Source organism: Mastigoproctus giganteus, chromosome 3 (assembly GCF_048544385.1).
Source record: "Mastigoproctus giganteus isolate SK-2022 chromosome 3, ASM4854438v1, whole genome shotgun sequence".
Classification (NCBI taxonomy): domain Eukaryota; kingdom Metazoa; phylum Arthropoda; class Arachnida; order Uropygi; family Thelyphonidae; genus Mastigoproctus; species Mastigoproctus giganteus.
The window spans coordinates 122,490,319-122,515,228 of record NC_143577.1 but is presented as its reverse complement, the minus strand read 5'-3'; the positions used below and the strand labels follow the sequence as shown (position 1 = coordinate 122,515,228).

At 33.7% G+C, this 24,910-nt stretch overlaps 1 protein-coding gene across 1 annotated transcript in view; it reads right to left on the bottom strand.

Annotated features, from left to right (window-relative positions):
- Positions 1-24,910, bottom strand: part of LOC150088255 (intermembrane lipid transfer protein VPS13A-like) — a 3,009,916-nt gene that overhangs the window by 1,824,296 nt on the left and 1,160,710 nt on the right. Inside the window, exon 31 of the mRNA XM_090370087.1 lies at positions 13,045-13,189. Within this exon, the coding sequence (XP_090226213.1) occupies positions 13,045-13,189 (145 nt within the window). The remainder of the gene's footprint in view (positions 1-13,044; positions 13,190-24,910) is intronic.

Genomic DNA, 24,910 nt, shown 5'->3' with positions numbered 1-24,910 from the left:
TAAAAAAATAAAACAAAATTAATTAATCTTTTTTATAAACATGACATTGTTTAAACAAAAAGTGTTTAAACAATATTTTAAAAGGTCTCTTCAAATCCACATGAAAAAAAGCCAGTCTGATGAAATTGCTAATTTTTTCTGAAATCGGTTGCTTTTGCATCGTTTCTAGTGGAAAGAGTGAAAGCAAGGTGCATAGGATATCAAGGCTTCTGGTGAGTCATCACAGAATTGGCAAATACATGGGATGTATTTGCCAATTCTGTGGACAAGAAGGAAAAGAAAGCAAGAAAGCAAGCTTTAAATTTATTTAAGCTATCAACTTCCATAACAAGAGATGGAAGTCTCTTTGAGCAATCAACTACCCATTGGCTAAAGGCAAATTTCTGCACATCTGTTCTACAAATGTCTTTCCTTAGTTTGAATCTATGCCCCATCAGGTTCTTAATCTGAGAAACAGGAAGAATCTCATCAGCATTGAGCTTTCTCAACCCATACAAGATCTTATACACCTCAATCAGATCACCTCGCATGTGCCTAGTCTCCAGACTCTGCAATTTGCATAACTTAAGCATCTTGATAAGAGCACCCCTTTGTTCCCATCACCAATCTTGTTGCCATTCTTTGTACTCATTCTATAAACTCTACATCCTTCCTAAAATGACGTCTTCACATCTTTACACAGTATTCAATGTGTGGCCTGACAATTGCTTTGTACAATGGAATAAATACTTCCTTGTCTCTGCTAGAAAAATACCTATATCATTGACAACACTGCATGACCTACTCTGGCAGCCCATCTGCACTGCTCAGAAAACTTCATATCTGACTGCACAATATCCCCCAAGTATTTTTCACTCGCAACTTCCCTGCGTGTAGTACCACACAGTCGGCACGTTACTCTTAGGTTACTGCTACCCATATGCAGTATTTTGCATTTGTCAAAGTTAAACTGCAGTTGACACTTCTCAGCACATTTGCCCAACTTATTTAGATCCATTTGTAGTAGAATACTGTCTTTATTGTCATTAACAACCCTGTTAAATTTTGTATCATCTGCAAACTTGGACATTAAGCCTGATATATCCTCATCAATATCACTATTGAATACATAAAACAACAATGGGTCCAGCAGCAAACACGGGGAACTCTACTAATTAGCATTAGTAAAGACACGTGATGCAAAAAAGCAAGATTATATAGCATCAGCCAAAAAAAATACCATTCTCATTTCACCCATTCATTCACTCCAAATGTTTGTCAAGTTCTGCCTTGAATCTTTTTAAGCTATCAACTTTTACAACTACAGATGGAAGTTTGTTCCAGAAATCAACCACCTGCTGGCTAAAGGCAAACTTAGGCACATCTATTCTTTCGCACAACTGTCTTTCCTGAATTTGAATTTATGCCCTCTCAGACAATTATTCTGAGCAACAGAAAGAATCAATGTTGAAGGATGAAAAACAGCTGTCGGTTAGGATTGAATTTGAAAGTGTCTGCAATTTTGCCCAGATGCGATAGGAGGGATTATATATGATGATAGTGTCATCGTGTCACCTTGTTGATCGAGGCTCTCATTCCTTCGGTCTCACCCTAAGACTGAAGGATTCATGCTGGCCATCCTAGACCAGGTAATCAACACCAGAAACTATAGAAAATACATCACAAAGGAGAGTCTGGAAAGTCAGATGACACATGTCAACGATGCCACCTGGCCTCAGAAACGATCCAACACAACACCTCGGGGTGCAAGGTGATCACCCAGACTGAGTACATTCATAGACACGACCAGGTAGCCAGGATAATACATCAGAAGCTAGAGAGGAAATACCAGTTGACCAAAGAAAGTGTACCATACTACAAGTGCGAACCCCAGGCAGTACTAGAGACCCAAATCCACAAGGTGTACTGGGATCGTGTCATAATAACAGTTAAGACCATCCTGCACAACAGACCAGATATAACCCTTGTGGACAAGATGGAAAATGCTACCTACTTGATTGACATAGCAATGCCGAACACTCCAGAAAACCCATGAGGAAAAAATTAGGAAGTACACAAACCTGAGACATGAGATCAAGGATATGTGCCATAAGCAAGAAGTATCAACCATTCTAATCATCGTGTCAAACACCGGTATGGTACCAAAGACTCTACATAGCAGCCTAGCAGCAATAGGTCTTCCAGAGAACACTACAAGGAACTCCAGAAAGTCGCAATCCTGAACACTTGTAGGATAGTCAGAGATTTCCTCGACCAACAGTAACACCAGACACTGCAACCACCCTGTGTACTTGGTAGCAGTACCCGTCACAGAGTGGAATCCCCCCCCCCAATCAGGGAGAAATAATATAAGAGCAACAACAACAATAATAATAATAATAATAATTTATTTATCCCTATTTATGTTAAACTTTTTTTAGGAGATAACAGCAAAAAGGGTGGGAGAACACGTAAGCCAATTGCTTTTTAGGGGGTTTCCCTTAGAAAATGACATGAATAACATTAAGAATATACAGTTCTGAAATTATACAGGTAATGTTCAACAGAAAAGATATAAATAAATTGGAGTTTTTTGTACATTTCTTTACAGAAGACTTCATAAACCCTCAATACTTATAATAGCATTGTGAACATTTTTACAATTAAACGATGAGAGAAAAGAAAAATTATGAGATATATGCAATGCACAAAAATTTTTTAACTATTTGCCAACTGCTTCCTTTAACATTTGTACATTATTTCTATGCTGGTAATGATTTCCTCTGTGTTTTTAAAAACCAGGAGTTGAGTGGAAGGTAATTTGAATCAGACATCCCTAGTGATGTGTTCAATTAGCAGTTTCTTGAATCGGTTTAGTGAAGTAACATTTTGATTTTTGCAGGAAGTTTGTTCCAGGTTTTAGCGCCTCTGTATTTTATATATTTCTGACCTATGGCTTTTCTGAAAAGTGGAACCTTCAGGTTTGCTTCATTTCTTAGATTGTACAATATTTCTTCTTCTATGGTCATGAAAAAGGATCTGAAGAGAGGAGAAAAGACTGGTGTCATCAAAGCATTCTAAACATAGACCATCTTGGCTTTCTATAGCAGTTGATAGATGCTGAGGAGTCGCACTTCCTTGTATCTCAAACTAACCGATGCATTCCATGGAAGGCCCGAAATTGAATGAACGCATCAATTGAGAATGGAGTTGATTCTTGCAAGGTTTTCATGGCTAGTGGTATCCCATGAGATAATTCCATAGGTGAGGTGCGGCTGAATTAAAGAAAGGAATACTAGTCTGAGAAGGGAAGGAGACACCCAGACAGAGGCCCTGACGAGTATTTCAGCTAGTGGTAAAGTTTTCTTTTGTAGGGTTATTATTTGTTTTACCTAACTTAGCCTATCATCTTGCCAGATTCTGAGAAATTTGGTTTCATTCACCCTTTCAAGTTGTTTTTCTTTGTATGTTATGTTGAAATCAATATTTAGTGATTTGTTTTCCGTTCAAAACACCATATATTTTGAATTTTCTGGATTCAGTATAAGGTGATTCTTTTGAAGCCAACTATGCATTACAGTGAACAAGGCAGAGATTATGAGTTACAGAGAACATGGCAGAGATTATGAGCTGATACTGATTAGGGTCTTTTTATCTGTCATCAGGATGGAAATATCATTGGTATGCTAATAGGTGAGAAAATGGAAGAAGATAGAGAAATTCATTGATGTAAAGAACAAATAGAATTTTAGGAATTTTTCTTGCAGGGATAAGGAGGTGATTATCCCCATGTATAAGGAAATGGTCAGGCCACACCTTGAGTACTGTATACAGGTCTGGCGCCTCCGTAGCCAGGTGGGCAGGAGCAGCAGTGCGTAGCACACGATTCTTGATTAGACGGGGTTCGAGCTCGTGACCACCAAATATGGAGGATGTGGAAAGGTCAGGGAATGACCACCGCATATCCCCAGAGCAATATGACCTTAGTTGCTAATGCTCCTAAAAACCAAATAACAAACTAACAAATAATGTTACAGGTCTGGAAGCCTCATTTTAAGAAGGATGCAGAGCTGTTGGAACGAGCACAGAGAAGGACAACAAGATTAGTGAATAGAACAAAGGGTTTCTCTTATGAAGAAATAAAGCCTTGAAAAATTCAAGGCTTTACACACCTCAATCAGATCACCTGCAAGGTGATCTGACTGAGGTGTATAAATCCTTGAATGGTTTGAGCATGCTCAATGCTGATGGGATTCTTCCTCTTGCTCAGAACAATCACCTGAGAGGGCATAAATTCAAATTGAGGAAAGACAGATGTGCAGAAGTTTGCCTTTAGCTAGTGGGTAGTTGGTTGGTGGAACAGACTTCCATTCTTTGTTGTGGAAGTCGATAGCCTAAATAAGTTTAAGGGTGGGCTGGATATGTATTTAGAACAAATGGAGGGGTGAAATGGGAGCGTTTTTTTTTTTTTTTTTTTTGGTTGATGCTGCATAAGCTTGCTTTCTTGCATCATGTGCCTCCCCTGGAGAAATAACAGATGTCGGAGTATGACTGATTTGTTTTTACGATAAACAGCTAATCAGTAAGGTAGTCTTCAAGGAGAAGGTTAATTTTCCCTCTCAAGCCAAGATTACTGAGTTTGTTGAGTAGAATATTATGATTTATGCAGTCAAAAGAAAAGCTTTAGATAAGTCAAGAAACAGTGCTACAGCATAGTGACCCTTTTCAAGACTATCAATGATCCTTAAGTAGAAGTCAACAATTGCAATATCAGTGGATCTTTTTGAGCAATAGACATACTGTTGTAGATGGATGAGCTGATTTTCTTCAAGGAAACCCATGAGTCGGCTACGAAGAATTTTTTTTGAATAATTTTGCGAAATCTGAGAGTAGTACTATTGGGTGATAGTTGTTGTCGAGTTACAACGGTTTCCCTTTGGAACAGGGACGATTATTGCTTTTTTTGAATTGAGAAGGGAATTCACCAAATTGAAAGGAGAGATTGAATATATACTTCAATGATGTAATATTGGTATAATAATAAGAGGAGTTTACCTCAATATAGTGTGTAGAACACTTCCGTATGATACCCTCCAGAAATTAAAACGGAAAAAACGAAAAAATCGACAACTTACCAGTACATTAGAGTAAAATATAAATAATTAAATAATCAATTTATTGATTTATTTAATTAAATAATCAATTTATTTAATCAAATTAAATAATCAATTTATTGATTATTTAATTATTTATATTTTACTCTAATGTACCGGTAAGTTGTCAATTTTTTCGTTTTTTCCATTTTAATTTCTGGAGAGATCATGCGGAAGTGTTCTACGCACTATATTGAGGTAAACTCCTCTTATTATTATACCAATATTATTATCAACGTAGAACATATTGAGTAGTACAGCTCTGAGTCATACTATCTAATTTAATGATGTAAGAATTGAGCTAAGGACCTTTTTCAGCAGAGAAGGGGGTATTTCGTCAAAGCCAGGAGTTCCCTTTTCTTTCAATTGATATCTTGCTTCCCAAATCTCTTGATCTGAGAGGGGAGCAAGAAAAAAGTTTCTGATAGTAGTTGGTACCATGTATGGGTTGTAGGTTGAGAAGATAAAGGATACTTGCTGACACTACAACTGAAATTCTGTAGATTATAATTTTGAGAAAACACATGGGAAGGAAGATTGTTCCAGAAAACAGAAGTAGAAGGGATACACAAGGAAAAGATGGTTCTGTGAGTTTGACATATTTGACAGTATTCAGCTTGTTTGGTTTGGTTTGGTTTTGTTTTTTTTTAGGAGCATTAGCAAATAAGGCTTACAGAGAGTGGTAATCAATGAGTGGCAAGGATTACGGAGAGTGGTAATCAATGGACACTGCTCCTTGTGGACTAATGTTATTAGTGGAGTCCCTCAGGGTTCAGAATTGGGTCCTTTATTGTTTTCTGTATTTATAAATGATATTGATGATGGTATATCAAGCTTAATGTCCAAGTTTGCAGACGATACTACTGACACTATGCTGGTGCAACAGGATCTGGAAAGGCTGAGCAGATGGGCTGAGAGGTGGCAAATGAAGTTTAACATTGACAAATGTAAAGTACTACATATGGGAAAAGCAACCCCAGAGCAACGTATCAACTCTGTGGTACTACACTGACAGTGGTAGAGAATGAAAGGGACCTGGGGGTGGTTGTGCAAGCAGATATGAAGTTCTCTGAGCAGTGCAGACGGGCTGCAAGAGTAGCTCATGGTGTATTGTCAATGATGATATATAGAAATTTTTCTAGCAGGGATAAGGAGGTGATTATTCCCTTGTATAAGGCAATGGTCAGGCCACACCTAGAGTACTGTATACAAGGCTGGAGGCCTCATTTCAAGAAGGATGTAGAGCTGCTGGAACGAGTACAGAGAAGGGCAACAAGATTAGTGAATGGAACAAAGGGGTGCTCTTACAAAGAAAGGCTTAAGTTTTCCGAATTACAGTGTCTGGAGACTAGGCACCAGCGAGGTGATCTGATAGAGGTGCACAAAGCCTTGAATGGTTTGAGCATGCTCAATGCTGATGGGATTCTTCCTCTTGCTCAGAATAATCACCTGAGAAGGCATAAATTCAAACTGAGGAAAGACAGATTTAGGATAGGTGTGCGGAAATTTGCCTTTAGCCAGCAGGTGGTTGGTAGGTGGAACAGACTTCCATCCCTTGTCGTGGAAGTTGATAGCCTAAATAAGTTTAAGGCTCAGCTGGACAGGTATTTCGAACGAACAGAGGGGTGAAGTGGAAGTGGTTATTTTTTATTTATTTATTTTACTTTATTTTTTTTTTTGGCTGATGCTGCATAAGCTTGCTTTCTTGCATCACATGCTTCTACTAATGCTAATGCCATATTGCTCAGGAGATATGCAGTGGTCATTCCCCGACCTTTCCGTATTTGGTGGTCACAGGCTCAAACCCCGGTCTAATCAAGAAGTGTGTGCTATGCACTACTGCTCCTGCCCACCTGGCTATGGAGGTGCCACAGTATTCACTATCCACTACTTGGCAGATTCTCTCATTTCACTGTCTCTGGAGTCAAGTTTGTCTTGAAAGAGGTTATTCACACTTGAGATAAAGGCAGCAGCTTTTAGTTGGTCATCTGAAATGAGTACCTCGTTTTCAACCAAATCTCCAATGTAGCTCCATGATTTCAGTTTCCATCCCAATAATAGTTTGTTCAAACTGTTCATTTTTTCTTGCTTGTTATGATACCTGTAAGTTGAGAACTATAGTATTTTCTTTTCTCTGACCAAATGCAGTCAGTGACTTTGTTTCTGTATGTTGTGTATTTAATTTTATCTGCCTCGATTCCTGTTGTTCTAACAATTTTTGCAAGGTTGAACATGTTACTTTTCTTTAACATGTTACATATCTTGTTTTAGATAAACAGGCATATTTTCCTGCTTGGCCTGGTGGTCATTTTATTCCATGGGCGCTTGATATATGACATGTATTTTCATAACTATTTAGGATATGCTTAAAGAAGCAGTTAGTCGCAATTTCAGGATCACTTGTAGCAATCAGCTGCCCTTGTGCCCTTAAACACCAATATCTGTAGCAAGCACTCCAACCCAGATAGGCTGCTGTAGGTCATGACAAAGCTTATTGAGAGAGTCTGGCGTGACAGATTTGAAAGTGTGCATGATCTCTGCTTCATTCATTTCATTTTCAATTACCATTAAGATGGGATGATGAACCGAAATAATTGTATCAAGTATTGCATACATAACAGAGCATTCCCCAATTGTGAAGTTAAGAAGGGAATTGTGGGACTCTCCCATTCTAGTTAGGATATCTCCATCAGTAAGAAGAGAGAAACCATTTTAAGTAATGACATCTAGGAATTCTTGCACTTGAGATGAAGAGCTTTGAAGAATGTTAATATTAAAGTCTCCAATCAGTAAAAGGCTTAGGGATTTGCTTGTGAAATGAGATAGAGTATTGTCAAGAGTTACAAGGAAGCTGTTAACTGAAGCTGCGGAGGTCGGTATAGACACCTGATCACCAAATAGGCAATGCAGATAAAAGTGAGTTCACAAGCTTGATCAGGCAGATTTGAAATAGAAAAAGCAGAGCATCACAAATGACTGTGAACATAAATAGCAACTCCACTGCCTTTTGAATCGCCTCTGCAACTGAAAGAGAGAGTAGTCAGGGATTTGGATTGAAATCTCAGGAGAGAACCAGGTCTCAGTAAAAAACATTAGGTCTAGATGCAGATGCTATGATGTCAGTTGAGCGAGGATTTCATCATTATGTTTTACAAGACAGAACAAATTCATATAGTAAGTGCATCTTTTGATGCTGCAGTAAGGCATAAGTTATTTGGCTTAATAGTTGTCAAGTGACATGGTAGAAAGATGTTTTCACAAGAGTTAGTGTCATTCAAATTCTGATAGGATGAAGAGAAAGATGAATTATTTATAGACATTATTTCGTGTAGAGATTCCTGAATATCTGAAAAATGCATGGATTGTCATTCATGCTCACTTGTTTTGATAGCTACAGGTGATAACCTAGGACCAGTGAGGGGGGGGGTCATCCATAGAAAGGCCAAATGATGGCTGCAACAGGCCAAGAGTGGTCCTTTGGTAATTCATCAAAGTCTGTTTGCTGACAGTGAATGTAGAAAGAGCTGCACGACTCATCTTTAGAATTCATTTTTATTACTTTTGCTTCTATCTGTAGTTGAGTTCTGATATGCTGCTCTACTTCTGTATTGCAGAGTTGGGGTTCGAGTCTTGAGACAAAATTACCCTTGGTCGAACTTTTAGTTCTGGGGACTGCTCTGATTGTATAGTTGCTGGCTGTTCTCACAATTATAAATTAGATTATTATAAATTAACAGGGGACACAGAATCCTATAGCAGCAGGATTCTATATAAACTAGTCTGCCATCAAGTCACTAAGGGGTTTAGGAAAACTATGATGGATTATGAGACGTCTTTGGCTTAGAAATGAAAAGAAAAAAAACAAAGAATGATTTTTGTGAAGGAAAGGTATGACCCACATTGGTCCACTACATATGGATGGCACAACAATTAATGATTCTGTTCAGGTGCTGATAAACTAAATAAATATTCTGAAGCTACATTCACATGTGAAGAAGTTTTTAGGGATATGTTATGTTGCTGTTTTTTAGTTTTTAGGAGCATTAGCAACTTTTAGGGATATGTTATGTTGTTGTTTTTTAGTTTTTAGGAGCATTAGCAACTAAGGCCACATTGCTCCAGAGATATATGGTGGTCATTCCCTGACCTTTCCTCATCCTCCATATTTGGTGGTCATGGGCTCATACCCCGATCTAATCAAGAAGCGCGTGCTACGCACTGCTGCTGCTACTGCCCAACTGGCTACAGAGGTGCCTTTTAGGGATATGGATACTAAATATTATTCAAAGTTATAACTGGGAACTAAATGATTCCCAGTTATAACTTTGAGTTAACTGTGGAATAGGGAAACATTTGAGAAATGTTTCCCTATTCATAAAGAAAGGGAAAAGTGAGTAATTATAATAATTAAAAAAAAAAAAAAAAAATGGAAGCGAAAAGAAAGCAAGAATAATTTGGCTAGAAAACATAAAGATATATACTATTCTCACTACCTTCAAAGAAGTAATTTAGGGTCCTCTTGACAAGAATGCAGATATAAAGCTTTGTTGCATCTACTTTCTCTGCTTTCTTGCATCATTTGCCACTACCACTACTACTAAAGCACGGATTTGTTAAGAGGAAATCTTGTCTGTCCAATCTGATTAGCTATTACAATGCAGTAACAAAAGAAGTGGATGCAAAATATAATCTTGAGATCAAATGATGCTTAGGTTTCAGTAAAGCTTTTGATAGTTTTCCATAAGAAAGAAAGCTGTAAAAACTGGAGTAGTGTTGTATTAGCAACAAATTACTGATAGTAGAGTGGCAAGTGTTATTAATGGCACTGTATTTTTTGGACTTATGTTAGAAATGTAGTCGCTCAGTGTTGGGCCACTTACTCTTCTTGATAACTATTAAAGACAATGGCAAATGAATATAAAGTTCCATGCTAAGTTTGCAGATGATATAAAGGTGGGAGGATTATTAATGAGAGGAATCAAGGCATAGCACTGCAACTAGACCTAGAAAAATTGGCACATGGGCTAAGAAATGACAAATGAAGTTTAAAATTGATAAATGTAATGTACTGCACATGGATAGCAGAAATCCCAAAATAACATAATATTTGGGTGGTAATACACTCAAGGTGGTGGAGAATGAAAAAGACTTGGAACAATTGTACAGTCCAACATGAAGCTTTCTGAACAGTGAAGATGCACTGCTAGGACATCTCATGGGGCGCTATCAATGATATTCAGTAATTTTGCCTGCGGGGAAAGAAAAGTGATTATGATTATCCCATTATTACTGCTTAGGCTGAATTTGAGTACTGTATATATATATATATATATATATATATATATATATATATATATATATATATATATATATGTCTGGAGATTCATTTCAGATGTAAATCTGTTGAAATGAAAGCAGAGAAGAGCAACTTAGTGAACAACATAAAAGGGTACTCTTACCATCTGAGACTTCAGTTCTGCAAATGCAACAGTTACTGTCAACTAGGCACTTGCAGGAAAACCTTATTATATTGTTTAAGGCTTTAGATGGATTGAGTAAACTAAATATTAATTGCATCTGTATTCATTGTCAGTTAACACACTTGAGTGAACATAAATTGTTGCAGGATAGATGTGCTAAAATTTGCTTCTGCCAGAGAGTAATTAATGGTTGAACAAACTTGCTTTTTTTGTAAAAAATATAGGTGCTGGTACTCATTCTTTGCTATCAGGAATAATTGAAAATTAAAAGGATACGAAAAATACTCTAAAAATTTTTTTCCTGATATTGTTACTTTAGTAGTAATTTTTTTTGGAATAAGAACAACAAATTAAGTATGTTAACACAGTTTATTAAGCATAAATTTATTATTCAAGTAAATAAAAAAAATAAGTAAAATGTGAGTAAAATAAGTAATAAGTAAAAATTATAAGTAAAAATAAATAAAATAAGTAAAAATAAATAAAATAAGTAAAAAAATAAGTAAAAATAATTTTATAATAAAGTTTTTGCAGAATATTCCAATTTTTTATTAAGTTCTCACCCTGACTTCTTTTCTTACTGTTTGTATCTGTTACTGAATGATGTTTCCGAAGGAGCCACAAATCAACATATTTTGCTGAATCAAAGCAGTGGGCCTATAATTTTAAGAAATAGTAGTAAAGAAATTTGAAGAATAGTAGTAAAGTTTGTCGTCAACGAAGCTCTGGTTGGGCTAATGATCAGATTCATTCGTGAAAATCCTCATTCACTTTCACTCGATGAAACTGGTATCGTACTCAGAACATTCATCAAATGCTTCAATTCTTCTGAAACCGTCTTATCAATTAGGTATCCCCAAAATCCACAAATTGCATCTCTTTCATTTAACTGTAACCTAATTGACAATTTTTTAACTTCATTTTCACCAAATGCCAACATTTCATGTTTTGAAGGTTTACTACCTTCTTTTTTTTCTTTTTTTTTTTTTTTTTTTGAAACTGTCCAAAATGTCAGTGTCATTCGGATCTCAGGTACTGTGACCATGTAAACGGAGATAGGGAAAATGTGGATAAGCACTTCTATGAAACAACTGATGACTATTTTTTGGGGTAAAAGAAAATCACTCCCTCCTAATTCTTGAACAGGGCACTTACAGTTGATTCACAGTGGTGTCCAATCTACGGCCTGAGTGGAAAGTGAACTAAAACAGCATTTTAAATTTTGTGAACTATCAAAAAATTCTCATTAAATGTTTTGTTCAATAAATGTAATTGTGTATTGTACTTAATGAAATTTTTGAATATTTTCAATTTTACTTTTACATGTAACAAGATATAGAAAATGTAACACTAATTTTTCTCAAATCACTCAGTGCAGCCCGCGAAAGAAATCAAACTTTGAATTTTTTTGAATATGGCCCCTGTAATGGAAAAGATTGGATACCGTGCAGTAGAAGGTTGACCAAAGCCCATTGTCAGCATTGGGAATACCCCTTGATTCGCTCACTGTTGACCAGTGCGACTTCTCCTAATTTGTAGAATGATAATCACATTAGCTCTCTTAATTCGTGCAGCAACACATTGCCTACATTGCCTGAAATGAGAACAGTGTGTACCGAGTTAAGTCTGTCCTAATCCATTAATTATATGAAAATTTTCTTCTCTCAACAGAAACTACTGTATTTTAAATGTAACTTCCAAGGGGAATTAAAAAAAAATTGCTATAAAAGGAGTTCATTAAACAGAGGTCCAACTCAGTAATTCAGAATTCTAAAAATGTAAAAAAAAAGTTTATAAGGTTATAAAGTTTTATATAGAAAATATCTTAACAATATACAGTGAAAAATGCAAATTTAATTAAATAACTTTAAGCTTATTTGAATAGCAGATAAACGTGAAAAAAAAATTCACGGAATATTACAAATTTCAAAGTGTACTGCACCCAAATGTCACATGTCACTGTGAATAAAGGTGTCGGTATGCCTTACCATTGCATATCATCCTAAAAAAAGCACTGGATGTAACATTGTATATTGTATGGTTTTGTGTGTGCGTGCGTGCGTGTGTGTGCGTGCGTGCATGTGCCTGTGTTCATGCGTGTGTGCCTACGCGTGTGTGTGCATGTGTTTTTGGCTGATGCTGTTTAAGCTTGCCTCCTTGCATCATTTGCCACTACTAATAGTAATAATTTCAATTGTAACAATTTTATAACAGCCATGGAATAAAATTTTTACTGCTGAAAGTAAAACTAATGGAAGAAAAATAAAAAATATAATATTACAAGAAAAACAAAAAATATATATATATATTGTACGATTTATTGTATTGTAGAAAAAATTTATGTTGTAGAAAAAAATTTATATTGTAGAAAAAATTTATTATATGCAAATGAACACAAAAAAAAATTGAAGAGAAATTAGAACAATACACACTTTTATTATCTCCATACTACCAAGTACATCAAATAGGAGGATTTCTCTATGATGTGACAGGCTCCTCTTAATATCCAGTCTCAATTTCATGGGCTCTAAAATTGCTTCTTGGTTCTCCATGGACCCATCCAACAAAATAATAGCCCTATAAATGGATTATATATATATATATATATACATATATATATAAGTACTAGATTTGATAGAAAAAATGTCAGTTAGGTAAAGCGGTAGCAGTTTTGGGTGAGATACGGTGCAATATGTGGACACCATGTGCATCAAACACCCAGGTAACGTACATATGCCAACGCCGGCACCATGGCACAACCTAGAGATACAATATATAATTAAAAGGTGAGGGTAAAACTAAAGATAAAGTGTAGAGCAAAAAGGTGAAAGCAGTAATGGAAGTAATATATGATAGAGCAAACTATAACATAGAGCAAAATATATAAGCTAGCGAGGAAAAATCGTATAACAATACAGAGGCAACTTATAAAGCAATGCGGTAAATTATAAAAATTATAAAAAAGGGGGTCAATTATGGGTATGTAGATACATTAAAAGGGACTTTGTCTAGGGCTAACCCTCTCAATGTATCATTCCATAATTAATGTTGCTATCTGTTTCTGTAGTCAACTGCCAGCAACTCTAGGTAAGAATATAAGTAGGAAGGTAAAAAGGTAATGATAATAAGCTGAAAGCTGGTATTACACCATTATTGGTAGGTTAGTTTAGGAAATTTAGAAGCAATAAGATATGATACAAATGCTGGTCACAAGCATGTATTTGATAAGTGGTTTGCTGGTGAGATGACTGTTAGATTGTTATGATGATTGTTAGAGTTGCTGGCAGTCGACTACAGAAATAGATAGCAACGTTAATTATGGGATGATACATTGAGAGGGTTAGCCCTAGACAAAGACCCTTTTAATGTATCTACATACCCATAATTGACCCCCTTTTTTATAATTTTTATAATTTACCGCATTGCTTTATAAGTTGCCTCTGTATTGTTATACAATTTTGCCTCACTAGCTTATATATTTTGCTCTATCTTATAGTTTGCTCTATCATATATTACTTCCATTACTGCTTTCACATTTTTGCTCTACGCTTTATCTTTAGTTTTACGCTCACCTTTTAATTATATATTGTATCATATATTATATATTGTATCTCTAGGTTGTGCCATGGTGCCGGCATTGGCATATGTACGTAACCTGGGTGTTTGACGCACATGGCGTCCACATATTGTACCGTATCTCACCCAAAACTGCTACCGCTTTACCTAATTGACATTTTTTCTATCATATCTAGTACTTATCAATACAGACCGATGTAATGCATAATCTTATTCTTAGATGGCATTAATCGGTACTGATCTCAATAAACGATCTATAACAACAAAATTCATAAACAATACTTCGCCTAATACTAAAATACATATATATATATATATATTTAACATTAATAAAGTCTCATGAATAATTTGGAATATACTATCAAATCACTAAGAATATAGTGCATTTAGCAGTTTCAAAGAAAATTATAAGTTAGTGGCGCCTGTGACTAGGGGTCATTCGAAAGATGAAAGGGGTGCACTGCACCCGTGCACCAACGTTCAAGGGGCACCTGAAAACCTGAAACTTGCATACACATATGAAGAAAATTTGAAAGGGGGTTGCCAAATTTCCATTGGCACCACATACTGTAGGAATGCCCCTGCCTGTGGCATTATTTAAGTTTATATGAAGATTTATTCATAAATTAAAACAAATGTAATACATAATGCCTTTCTTCATATGTGTGTATTTATGACAGCAGACATAAGTTTCAAGATTTCCATAAAAGAATGGTAGTATTTTTTAAATTTATATTTATTTCACCCTATGACATATATGTAACCTCTTCAGTAGCATATATATATATATATATATATATATATATAAAATAGAATATCATTAGAAAAAGTAAATCAATCCAATAATAAGAATACCATCAAGGACTTAAGAAAACGCAAAAAAAAAAAAAAAAAAAAAAAAAATTATTATCGCTTTTTACCGACAATCTAGATGATTTCAACTGGGGCCAACCACCCAGAATGAAGGCAAAAAACGACAAGAAGTTCTCTGTTTCTGTGATGATCAATATATGCTAAGTAATTTAAATCTAAACCAAATATAAACCAGTATAGGCCGAATATAAATCGAATATAAATAAATTGAACGAAGATAATTAATTAATTAAGAAAAATTTTGAAATATTAGAATCAAAGGTAAGAAATATAAGTAAAATATAAATGTAAGCATATATTAATCATCGTTGACCCGACAGAGAACGTAATTTAAGGATTAAAACAAGATTAAATATATAATACATACTACATTTGACCGTATCTAGGACATAATGTAATAGTCGTCAAAATAATATGTGGTGCCCCCCATGTGATGGATACGGTAAAAATAAATAAATAATTAAATTAAATTAATGCAAAGAGAAACATGCAGATAGTAAGAAGAAAAACTAAAGGAGTAGGAAAAATAGAACCTGAACTCCACAAAGGCGAAAAATAGTGGTATAGATAAGAAATAGTTTCTCCTACGTCCTCGGATTGCCCTAATAATTTCGGAGAAATAAAAATAAAGAGTGTAGGACAGCTTAAAGGCATTACAAGATATAAGTGGTGGCTCGGGTATGCCCGGGATCGCAAACCCGTTCCTATAGTAGGACCCTGAGCTGAATTTGCATGTTATCTCAGCGTGAATTTAAGTAAATTTAAATGAATTTAACTATATGTATTAAAAAAAAAAAAAAAAAAAAAATGATACACTGTAATTTGCAAGCCGGTGGGTACAAGTTTTCTACGCCATAAGACACCAAGAATGCAAAGTGTATCCTATTTACATATATACATGGCACTAAATATAACAATTTTATTGAAAATTATATTGAAACAATAGGTTCAGAAAACAAATTTTTTGTGCTAATTGCTTTCCTGAAGTGATATTTCAGGTAAGCGATAGGGAAATTATTATTAATCAACTTGCCGTACAACGCTGTTAAGCCTGTTGAACAATTTTTATTACTACTGCAGATATAAGCAATCCTTAAACATTGCGATAAAATTATATTAGCATGCACTGATTTTGATACATTTGATTTCCAGTTTGTAAGGCTGACTACGTTAAAATTAAATGCATCTCTTTTATTATATACGTTTACGTCTGTTTTATTATTATGTAATATTTCTATATGAAGATCCAAGTAATTTGCTATAGTATCGGAACTATTAGTTTTTTCCAACACAAGCTCCCCTGGATATAATCCACTGTAATCCTGGACAAAATGTGGACAATTAAAAACACATATATCATCTACGTATCTGTATATAAGTAGGTTATCTTGAAATTCTCTTTCTGTATAATACAGATAAAGGTTTGCGATTATGCTTGATGCTGGACTTCCCATAGGGGTGCCAGTCACTTGTAAGTATAACGAAGTTCCGTCATATACATAATTATTAAAGATGCATAATTTTATTAGAGAATCCCAATAGGTTAAGTCAACCTTTATAGCATTTTTATTTTCTAAATATAGTTTCTGGAGGACGACTTTTAAATTATCAAGATTAATACTCGTAAATAGACTGTTAAAGTCAAATGTTTGTATTTGATGAATATTGTTATTTTTTATAGCATTTATAATCGGTAAGTTATTATTTATTATAATAGTTTTATTTAAGTTATTTAATATAATTTTAAGTAACTTTTCTAACGTTTTTCCGGGAAATTTAGCATAACTATCTCTACATGATGTTATGAATCTAAAAGCAATGGGTGATTTATGAAATTTGGGTATGCAATATATAAATGGATATTTTAGGTTATTATACTTTAACTTTAATTTTTTATGCAATGCAATTAATTTTTTGATTATTATATTAGAAGAAGATGTTATCTGTTTATATGTACGGCTAGACTGTAGTTCATTTTTTATAATATCTATATAATATGATTTACATATGATTGCATAATTGCAAGCAGCTTTGTCAACGGGAGTTATTATAAAATGTTCATGTATATCTTTGAGCTGCCTATTTATTAATTTGGTATTATATAGATTATCCTGTACGAATTTCAATTGATTATATTTATTAGATATGATATTAAGCATTGTAAATAACCACATGTGATAAGCTTCAACCGGTATATTATGTTTGTATGCTGATCTTATGCAGTATTTTAGTAAATCTAGATATAACAATTTTTTAAAATTAGATTTATTAATAGGTGGATTAGGTCGAAATTTAAAACCCAGTGATAAAATATCTCTAAGTTCGGGATATGGGATTATATCTAAATTGCCGGTTATAATGTGATTATGGTTAGGATCCACGTATCTATGAAATGAAGGTTTGTGACAAACACATGTATCCTGTCCGATGTTAATATTGTGAAGGTTTGTAGCTATTGTTTTATAGTTACACGCTTTAAGACCAAATGGTTTAGAATATCTAAATCTGATATTAATATGTAAGTTATTAATAGGCAGCAAGTCATTACGTAAATTAATAGTTTTATGTATATCTAAATCATCCATCATTTTATTTTGAAAGTATAAGATGAGGACAGAGTTTTCAGGCTGCTTGCTAACATTCAAAATATTAATTCTGAATTTAAAAATATCCAATATAATGTGCATAAGGTGGGAGGATGCAAAGACGTAATCATTGGTTTTTATATATAGAAATTAATCCTAACCATAATAATATAGTAATCCTAACCATGTTAATTACGTTAAGTATTGAAATGAAAATATTACCAAAAGTATGTTTTTGGAAATGTCTGAATTCAATATCATGTTCCAGATTACCTGTTTTCTTACTGGATTTGTTATTATAAGTTTTAATATCGGAACGATGAAGGTTCATTCTGATATTTAGTTTATTGCTAGTTTTACCAATATATTTAACATTGCATGTACGACAAGTGATCATATATATAACATTATTCATTTTACAGAATATATGTGAATTCGTATTCATTGTAGCATGATTTGGATGCATATAGGGGCAAGTAAGACATAATTTGTTATTACAAGTTGAAATTTAAGAGATCGGATATTAGTGCCCGAAGCATTATATGCTAAACTGCTCTGTAAAGTGTGTGATATTTGTGTATGTGTAAATGTATTAACATGGTTAGGATTACTATATTATTATGGTTAGGATTAATTTCTATATATAAAAACCAATGATTACGTCTTTGCATCCTCCCACCTTATGCACATTATATTGGATATTTTTAAATTCAGAATTAATATTTTGAATGTTAGCAAGCAGCCTGAAAACTCTGTCCTCATCTTATACTTTCAAAATAAAATGATGGATGATTTAGATATACATAAAACTATTAATTTACGTAATGACTTGCTGCCTATTAATAACTTACATATTAATATCAGATTTAGATATTCTAAACCATTTGGTCTTAAAGCGTGTAACTATAAAACAATAGCTACAAACCTTCACAATATTAACATCGGACAGGATACATGTGTTTGTCACAAACCTTCATTTCATAGATACGTGGATCCTAACCATAATCACATTATAACCGGCAATTTAGATATAATCCCATATCCCGAACTTAGAGATATTTTATCACTGGGTTTTAAATTTCGACCTAATCCACCTATTAATAAATCTAATTTTAAAAAATTGTTATATCTAGATTTACTAAAATACTGCATAAGATCAGCATACAAACATAATATACCGGTTGAAGCTTATCACATGTGGTTATTTACAATGCTTAATATCATATCTAATAAATATAATCAATTGAAATTCGTACAGGATAATCTATATAATACCAAATTAATAAATAGGCAGCTCAAAGATATACATGAACATTTTATAATAACTCCCGTTGACAAAGCTGCTTGCAATTATGCAATCATATGTAAATCATATTATATAGATATTATAAAAAATGAACTACAGTCTAGCCGTACATATAAACAGATAACATCTTCTTCTAATATAATAATCAAAAAATTAATTGCATTGCATAAAAAATTAAAGTTAAAGTATAATAACCTAAAATATCCATTTATATATTGCATACCCAAATTTCATAAATCACCCATTGCTTTTAGATTCATAACATCATGTAGAGATAGTTATGCTAAATTTCCCGGAAAAACGTTAGAAAAGTTACTTAAAATTATATTAAATAACTTAAATAAAACTATTATAATAAATAATAACTTACCGATTATAAATGCTATAAAAAATAACAATATTCATCAAATACAAACATTTGACTTTAACAGTCTATTTACGAGTATTAATCTTGATAATTTAAAAGTCGTCCTCCAGAAACTATATTTAGAAAATAAAAATGCTATAAAGGTTGACTTAACCTATTGGGATTCTCTAATAAAATTATGCATCTTTAATAATTATGTATATGACGGAACTTCGTTATACTTACAAGTGACTGGCACCCCTATGGGAAGTCCAGCATCAAGCATAATCGCAAACCTTTATCTGTATTATACAGAAAGAGAATTTCAAGATAACCTACTTATATACAGATATGTAGATGATATATGTGTTTTTAATTGTCCACATTTTGTCCAGGATTACAGTGGATTATATCCAGGGGAGCTTGTGTTGGAAAAAACTAATAGTTCCGATACTATAGCAAATTACTTGGATCTTCATATAGAAATATTACATAATAATAAAACAGACGTAAACGTATATAATAAAAGAGATGCATTTAATTTTAACGTAGTCAGCCTTACAAACTGGAAATCAAATGTATCAAAATCAGTGCATGCTAATATAATTTTATCGCAATGTTTAAGGATTGCTTATATCTGCAGTAGTAATAAAAATTGTTCAACAGGCTTAACAGCGTTGTACGGCAAGTTGATTAATAATAATTTCCCTATCGCTTACCTGAAATATCACTTCAGGAAAGCAATTAGCACAAAAAATTTGTTTTCTGAACCTATTGTTTCAATATAATTTTCAATAAAATTGTTATATTTAGTGCCATGTATATATGTAAATAGGATACACTTTGCATTCTTGGTGTCTTATGGCGTAGAAAACTTGTACCCACCGGCTTGCAAATTACAGTGTATCATTTTTTTTTTTTTTTTTTTTTAATACATATAGTTAAATTCATTTAAATTTACTTAAATTCACGCTGAGATAACATGCAAATTCAGCTCAGGGTCCTACTATAGGAACGGGTTTGCGATCCCGGGCATACCCGAGCCACCACTTATATCTTGTAATGCCTTTAAGCTGTCCTACACTCTTTATTTTTATTTCTCCGAAATTATTAGGGCAATCCGAGGACGTAGGAGAAACTATTTCTTATCTATACCACTATTTTTCGCCTTTGTGGAGTTCAGGTTCTATTTTTCCTACTCCTTTAGTTTTTCTTCTTACTATCTGCATGTTTCTCTTTGCATTAATTTAATTTAATTATTTATTTATTTTTACCGTATCCATCACATGGGGGGCACCACATATTATTTTGACGACTATTACATTATGTCCTAGATACGGTCAAATGTAGTATGTATTATATATTTAATCTTGTTTTAATCCTTAAATTACGTTCTCTGTCGGGTCAACGATGATTAATATATGCTTACATTTATATTTTACTTATATTTCTTACCTTTGATTCTAATATTTCAAAATTTTTCTTAATTAATTAATTATCTTCGTTCAATTTATTTATATTCAATTTATATTCGGCCTATACTGGTTTATATTTGGTTTAGATTTAAATTACTTAGCATATATTGATCATCACAGAAACAGAGAACTTCTTGTCGTTTTTTGCCTTCATTCTGGGTGGTTGGCCCCAGTTGAAGTCATCTAGATTGTCGGTAAAAAGCGATAATAATTTTTTTTTTTTTTTTTTTTGCGTTTTCTTAAGTCCTTGATGGTATTCTTATTATTGGATTGATTTACTTTTTCTAATGATATTCTATAGACATTGTGGGTGTATTGCATGATTGCTTGCAACTGCATTAACCCATAAATATTAGTTATTGTCTTTTAACTTTCTTGCTTTTCTTTATTTCTTGCTTTCCTTTTATCACTAATATAACTATTAATATATATATATATATATATATATATATATATATATATATATATAAAATAAAATATATGTATTACCTATATTTCCATTTTTTGTGTGTAGGCTTAGGTGAGTATATATGTGTACAGTCAGTCCTCGTAAAACACATGTTTACACTACACAAATTCGACCACACACGATTTATAAATAGGGGAATGATATCTTATATAACATGAACTGAATTCGCTTATGCACGATTCGCCTTTGTGTTTACAAGAAATGGCAGTCGAACACAAAATCACCCCAACCGAACGCAACATGATAGGAATGAAGAGAAGATTCAGAAAATGTATTTGTTTTTTATATCATGAAGGGCAAACACATTTCACCATAATAACGTAAAACCCACACAATTCCAGCTATCGGTATAATCGCAAATGCAATTAGATCGAGTTTACTACCAATTTATAACAGATTCCACTAGCAGAAACGCAACTGGAAATTGTTTTTATTGTTTTATGGTAGTAACCCCTAGAAATGTGCTTTAGTAAAATGTGAGGTGTTAATAGCGTATCTCTGCCTTTACGGTGTTGTTTATTCAGTTGCTACACGTGCGCAACTTTGTTTACGTGAATCAAGCGTGCCTCCTCGTTTTGTAATTGTGCTTTATTCCCTAAAAATGAGTAAAATACTTAAAAGGTGTGAAAAGGAAGCATCCTGGTGAAGACACTACAGATTCAGAGGGAAAAAGAAAAGCAATATCGATAAACAGAGGCGGACTGGGTCAAAAATTCTTACCCAGGAAAATTTATAGTGGCCTCATAAATTTATAGTGGTTTTTGGCCAAAAGCCACTATAGAAAATTTATAGTGGTTTATGGCCAAAATCACACTGGTCTCCGGCCCACCGGGGTTTCCCCGGTAAGGCTTATGGCCAGTTCGCCTCTGTCGATAGAGAAAAAATATGAAATTGTGAAACACTTTGAGCGAAATGAAAGACCATGTGATATTGTACGTGCTACAGACCTAAATGAGGCAATGCCAAGAATTACAAAGAATGCAGAGAAAATAAAAACAACTTTCATAGCAGGAACAACTCAAAGTGTAATTAAAATCCATTAGATTAAGACACAAAGAATTGGAAGAGATGGAACGGCTGTGATCTGTTTGGATAGAAAATCAAACAAAAAACAAGGTTTGCGTACGATAGAAGCAAAAGCATTAGCAATATTTTATTACGTAATAGTTGTAATAAAATACGTAAGTATTTTATTACGTAAATATTTTAATATGTAAGTATTTTATTACGCTGATTTATTGTCTTTGGTAATGTTTTGGTTACAAATGTGTGTTCAATCTTGGGTGGTCGGCACCTAACCCTATTTTTCCCATAGGGCCTGTTCTTTATATTGCATGATTTTGCATTGCACGAGGGTTTCTAGGAACACAACTATCGTGCTATACGAGGACTGACTGTATTTACATTTTACATGGTTGTTTCAAATAATATGTCCATTAATGTATGAATGACCTTGAAACAGTCCAGTAAAAACTGCTATCTCCTATTTGTCTTTATACCCAGTAATAGATACAGTTTTAATACTTAAAAAGTATTAAAACTTTTTTAAGAAAAAAAAAAAATCCAGTGAGGATATTACAAATTTAGAGACTATAGTGCAGTGATCCGCTACCACCATAACAATTAAACACTGTGCATCAGTCAGTGAATAGCAATTTCCAAATACAGTCATTATGTTATAACACGCATTTTCACATTTTCTTAACCAAGAATTGAAGAAATTCTCTGTAATTTTGCTCCAGAAGTTAACAAAACTGAATCGAGTGATAAATAGATAAATTCAGATGATATTATTGCTTACTGCATCAAAAAATTATGATTTTTTTATTATTATAATTTTAATAAGAACTTCACTCTGATGTTGGACAACAAAGTCAAAATAACAAAAAATAATGCATGAAAGCATTTCTGCACAAAGTTTTAATTTTTTTACTAAACTTAAACTTCCCAATAAAAATACCACTTCAAAAAAGAACAGAGTTTTGGTGGACTGAATCCTGAAAGGGTTAAATAATAAATGCTGCCACCTTGCCATTTGAAACTGGAACAAGGATAACTGTCAAAATCAAGGTTCTGCTCCCTGTAACAGACATCTAAAACATGAAAGAAGATAACTGTGTGTTGTGTTCCCACAAGCAGAGAAGCAGTTGTTCTTCACAGGCAAAACAATAAAACAGTAGTGTGTAATTGTTAATGCTGGAAAATTAAACTTTTCCACAAATATAGAAATGTTAACATAACAATGCTAACATAACTGCAGTGATCCCCTACCACCATAACAATTAAACACTGTGCATCAGTCAGTGAATAGCCAATTTCCAAATACAGTCATTCTGTTATAACACGCATTTTCACAAAAACACAAATTTGTTCCAACGTGACAAAATAACAAAATAATACATTGGCTTGTGCATGATTTTCTCTGTGAGTAACACTAGGTGAACACAAAACCTGGCACGAAACTGAATGTAGCAATCTGTGCAGCAATACATACAAGTTTATGAAGCTTAAAAAAATGTCAAACCTCAAATGTGTAAGAGCTATATTTCCCATTTACTGTAGTTGTACAGGAGCGGGAGTGCAGTAGCACATGCTCCTTGAGTAAACCAGGATTCAAGCCCCTGACTGCTAAATACGGTCGATCTGCCAACCCCCACTGGACCAGAGTGGCACATTATGGTCCATTTCCCTCAACATGAATTATTATTATTATTATTATTATTATTATTAGCTATATGGTGCAAGGAAGCCTGATGCTTATGCAGCACCAGCCAAAAAAAAAAAAAAAATTCCCGAGTTACCCTGAGAGAGAGAGAGAGAGAGAGAGAGAGAGAGAGAGAGAGAGAGAGAGAGAGAGAGAAGTAGAAGGGAATCGCCAAGAAAGAGAAGAATGATGACATCCAGCTCATGACCCTGGGTGTGCCAAGACCATACTCACCAAGTGTGAGCCCCTAGGGTTGTTGAGGAGGCTTCCATCCTGTAGTGAGTTGATAATGACTGCAGTTTACCTTTTTTTTTACAAGTATTTCTACAAGTATTGTTAGACTAAAACTATTTAAACTGATAGCATATAAACAACAGCAATACTTTAATGCTAAAATGCCGAATGGGAAACTGAGAAATGGAAAATGGGAAAAATTGGAGACACACTTGTCATTAGTTGTATTCACAAGATAACACGTGATATTGTAGGCTGACTCATGTTTTCAGGAGCTCACATTTTTCTGTTCGAACAGAGGTCACTACCTTAAAACAATAAAAACAATTTGCAGTTCCCAGTTTATTGGGCTTTTCAGTTGGTGCAATTTAATTAATACTCAATTTGTGCATCCCGTTTTTATTGTTTTAAATTTTACAACCAAAAAAAAAAAAAAAAAAAATGTCAGTGAACAGAATATCAATTAGTATATATATATATTACAGTGCTACATTTAAATTTAAAAAATTTATATGTTAGCAATTTTATTGGGTTTCTAACTTTTTTTAGTGTTTTACTTACCAGACTGAACATTATTTTTGAGTGCTCTGCCCCTATCCCTATTTTTCCCATAAACCGTGTTGTTTTTAATGTGCAAAATACCTTAATGCAGCAAATTTTAGGAATGCATGTACCATGTTACAGCAGAACTGACTGTAACTGGATTAATACACCTAATGATGCCCAGTTG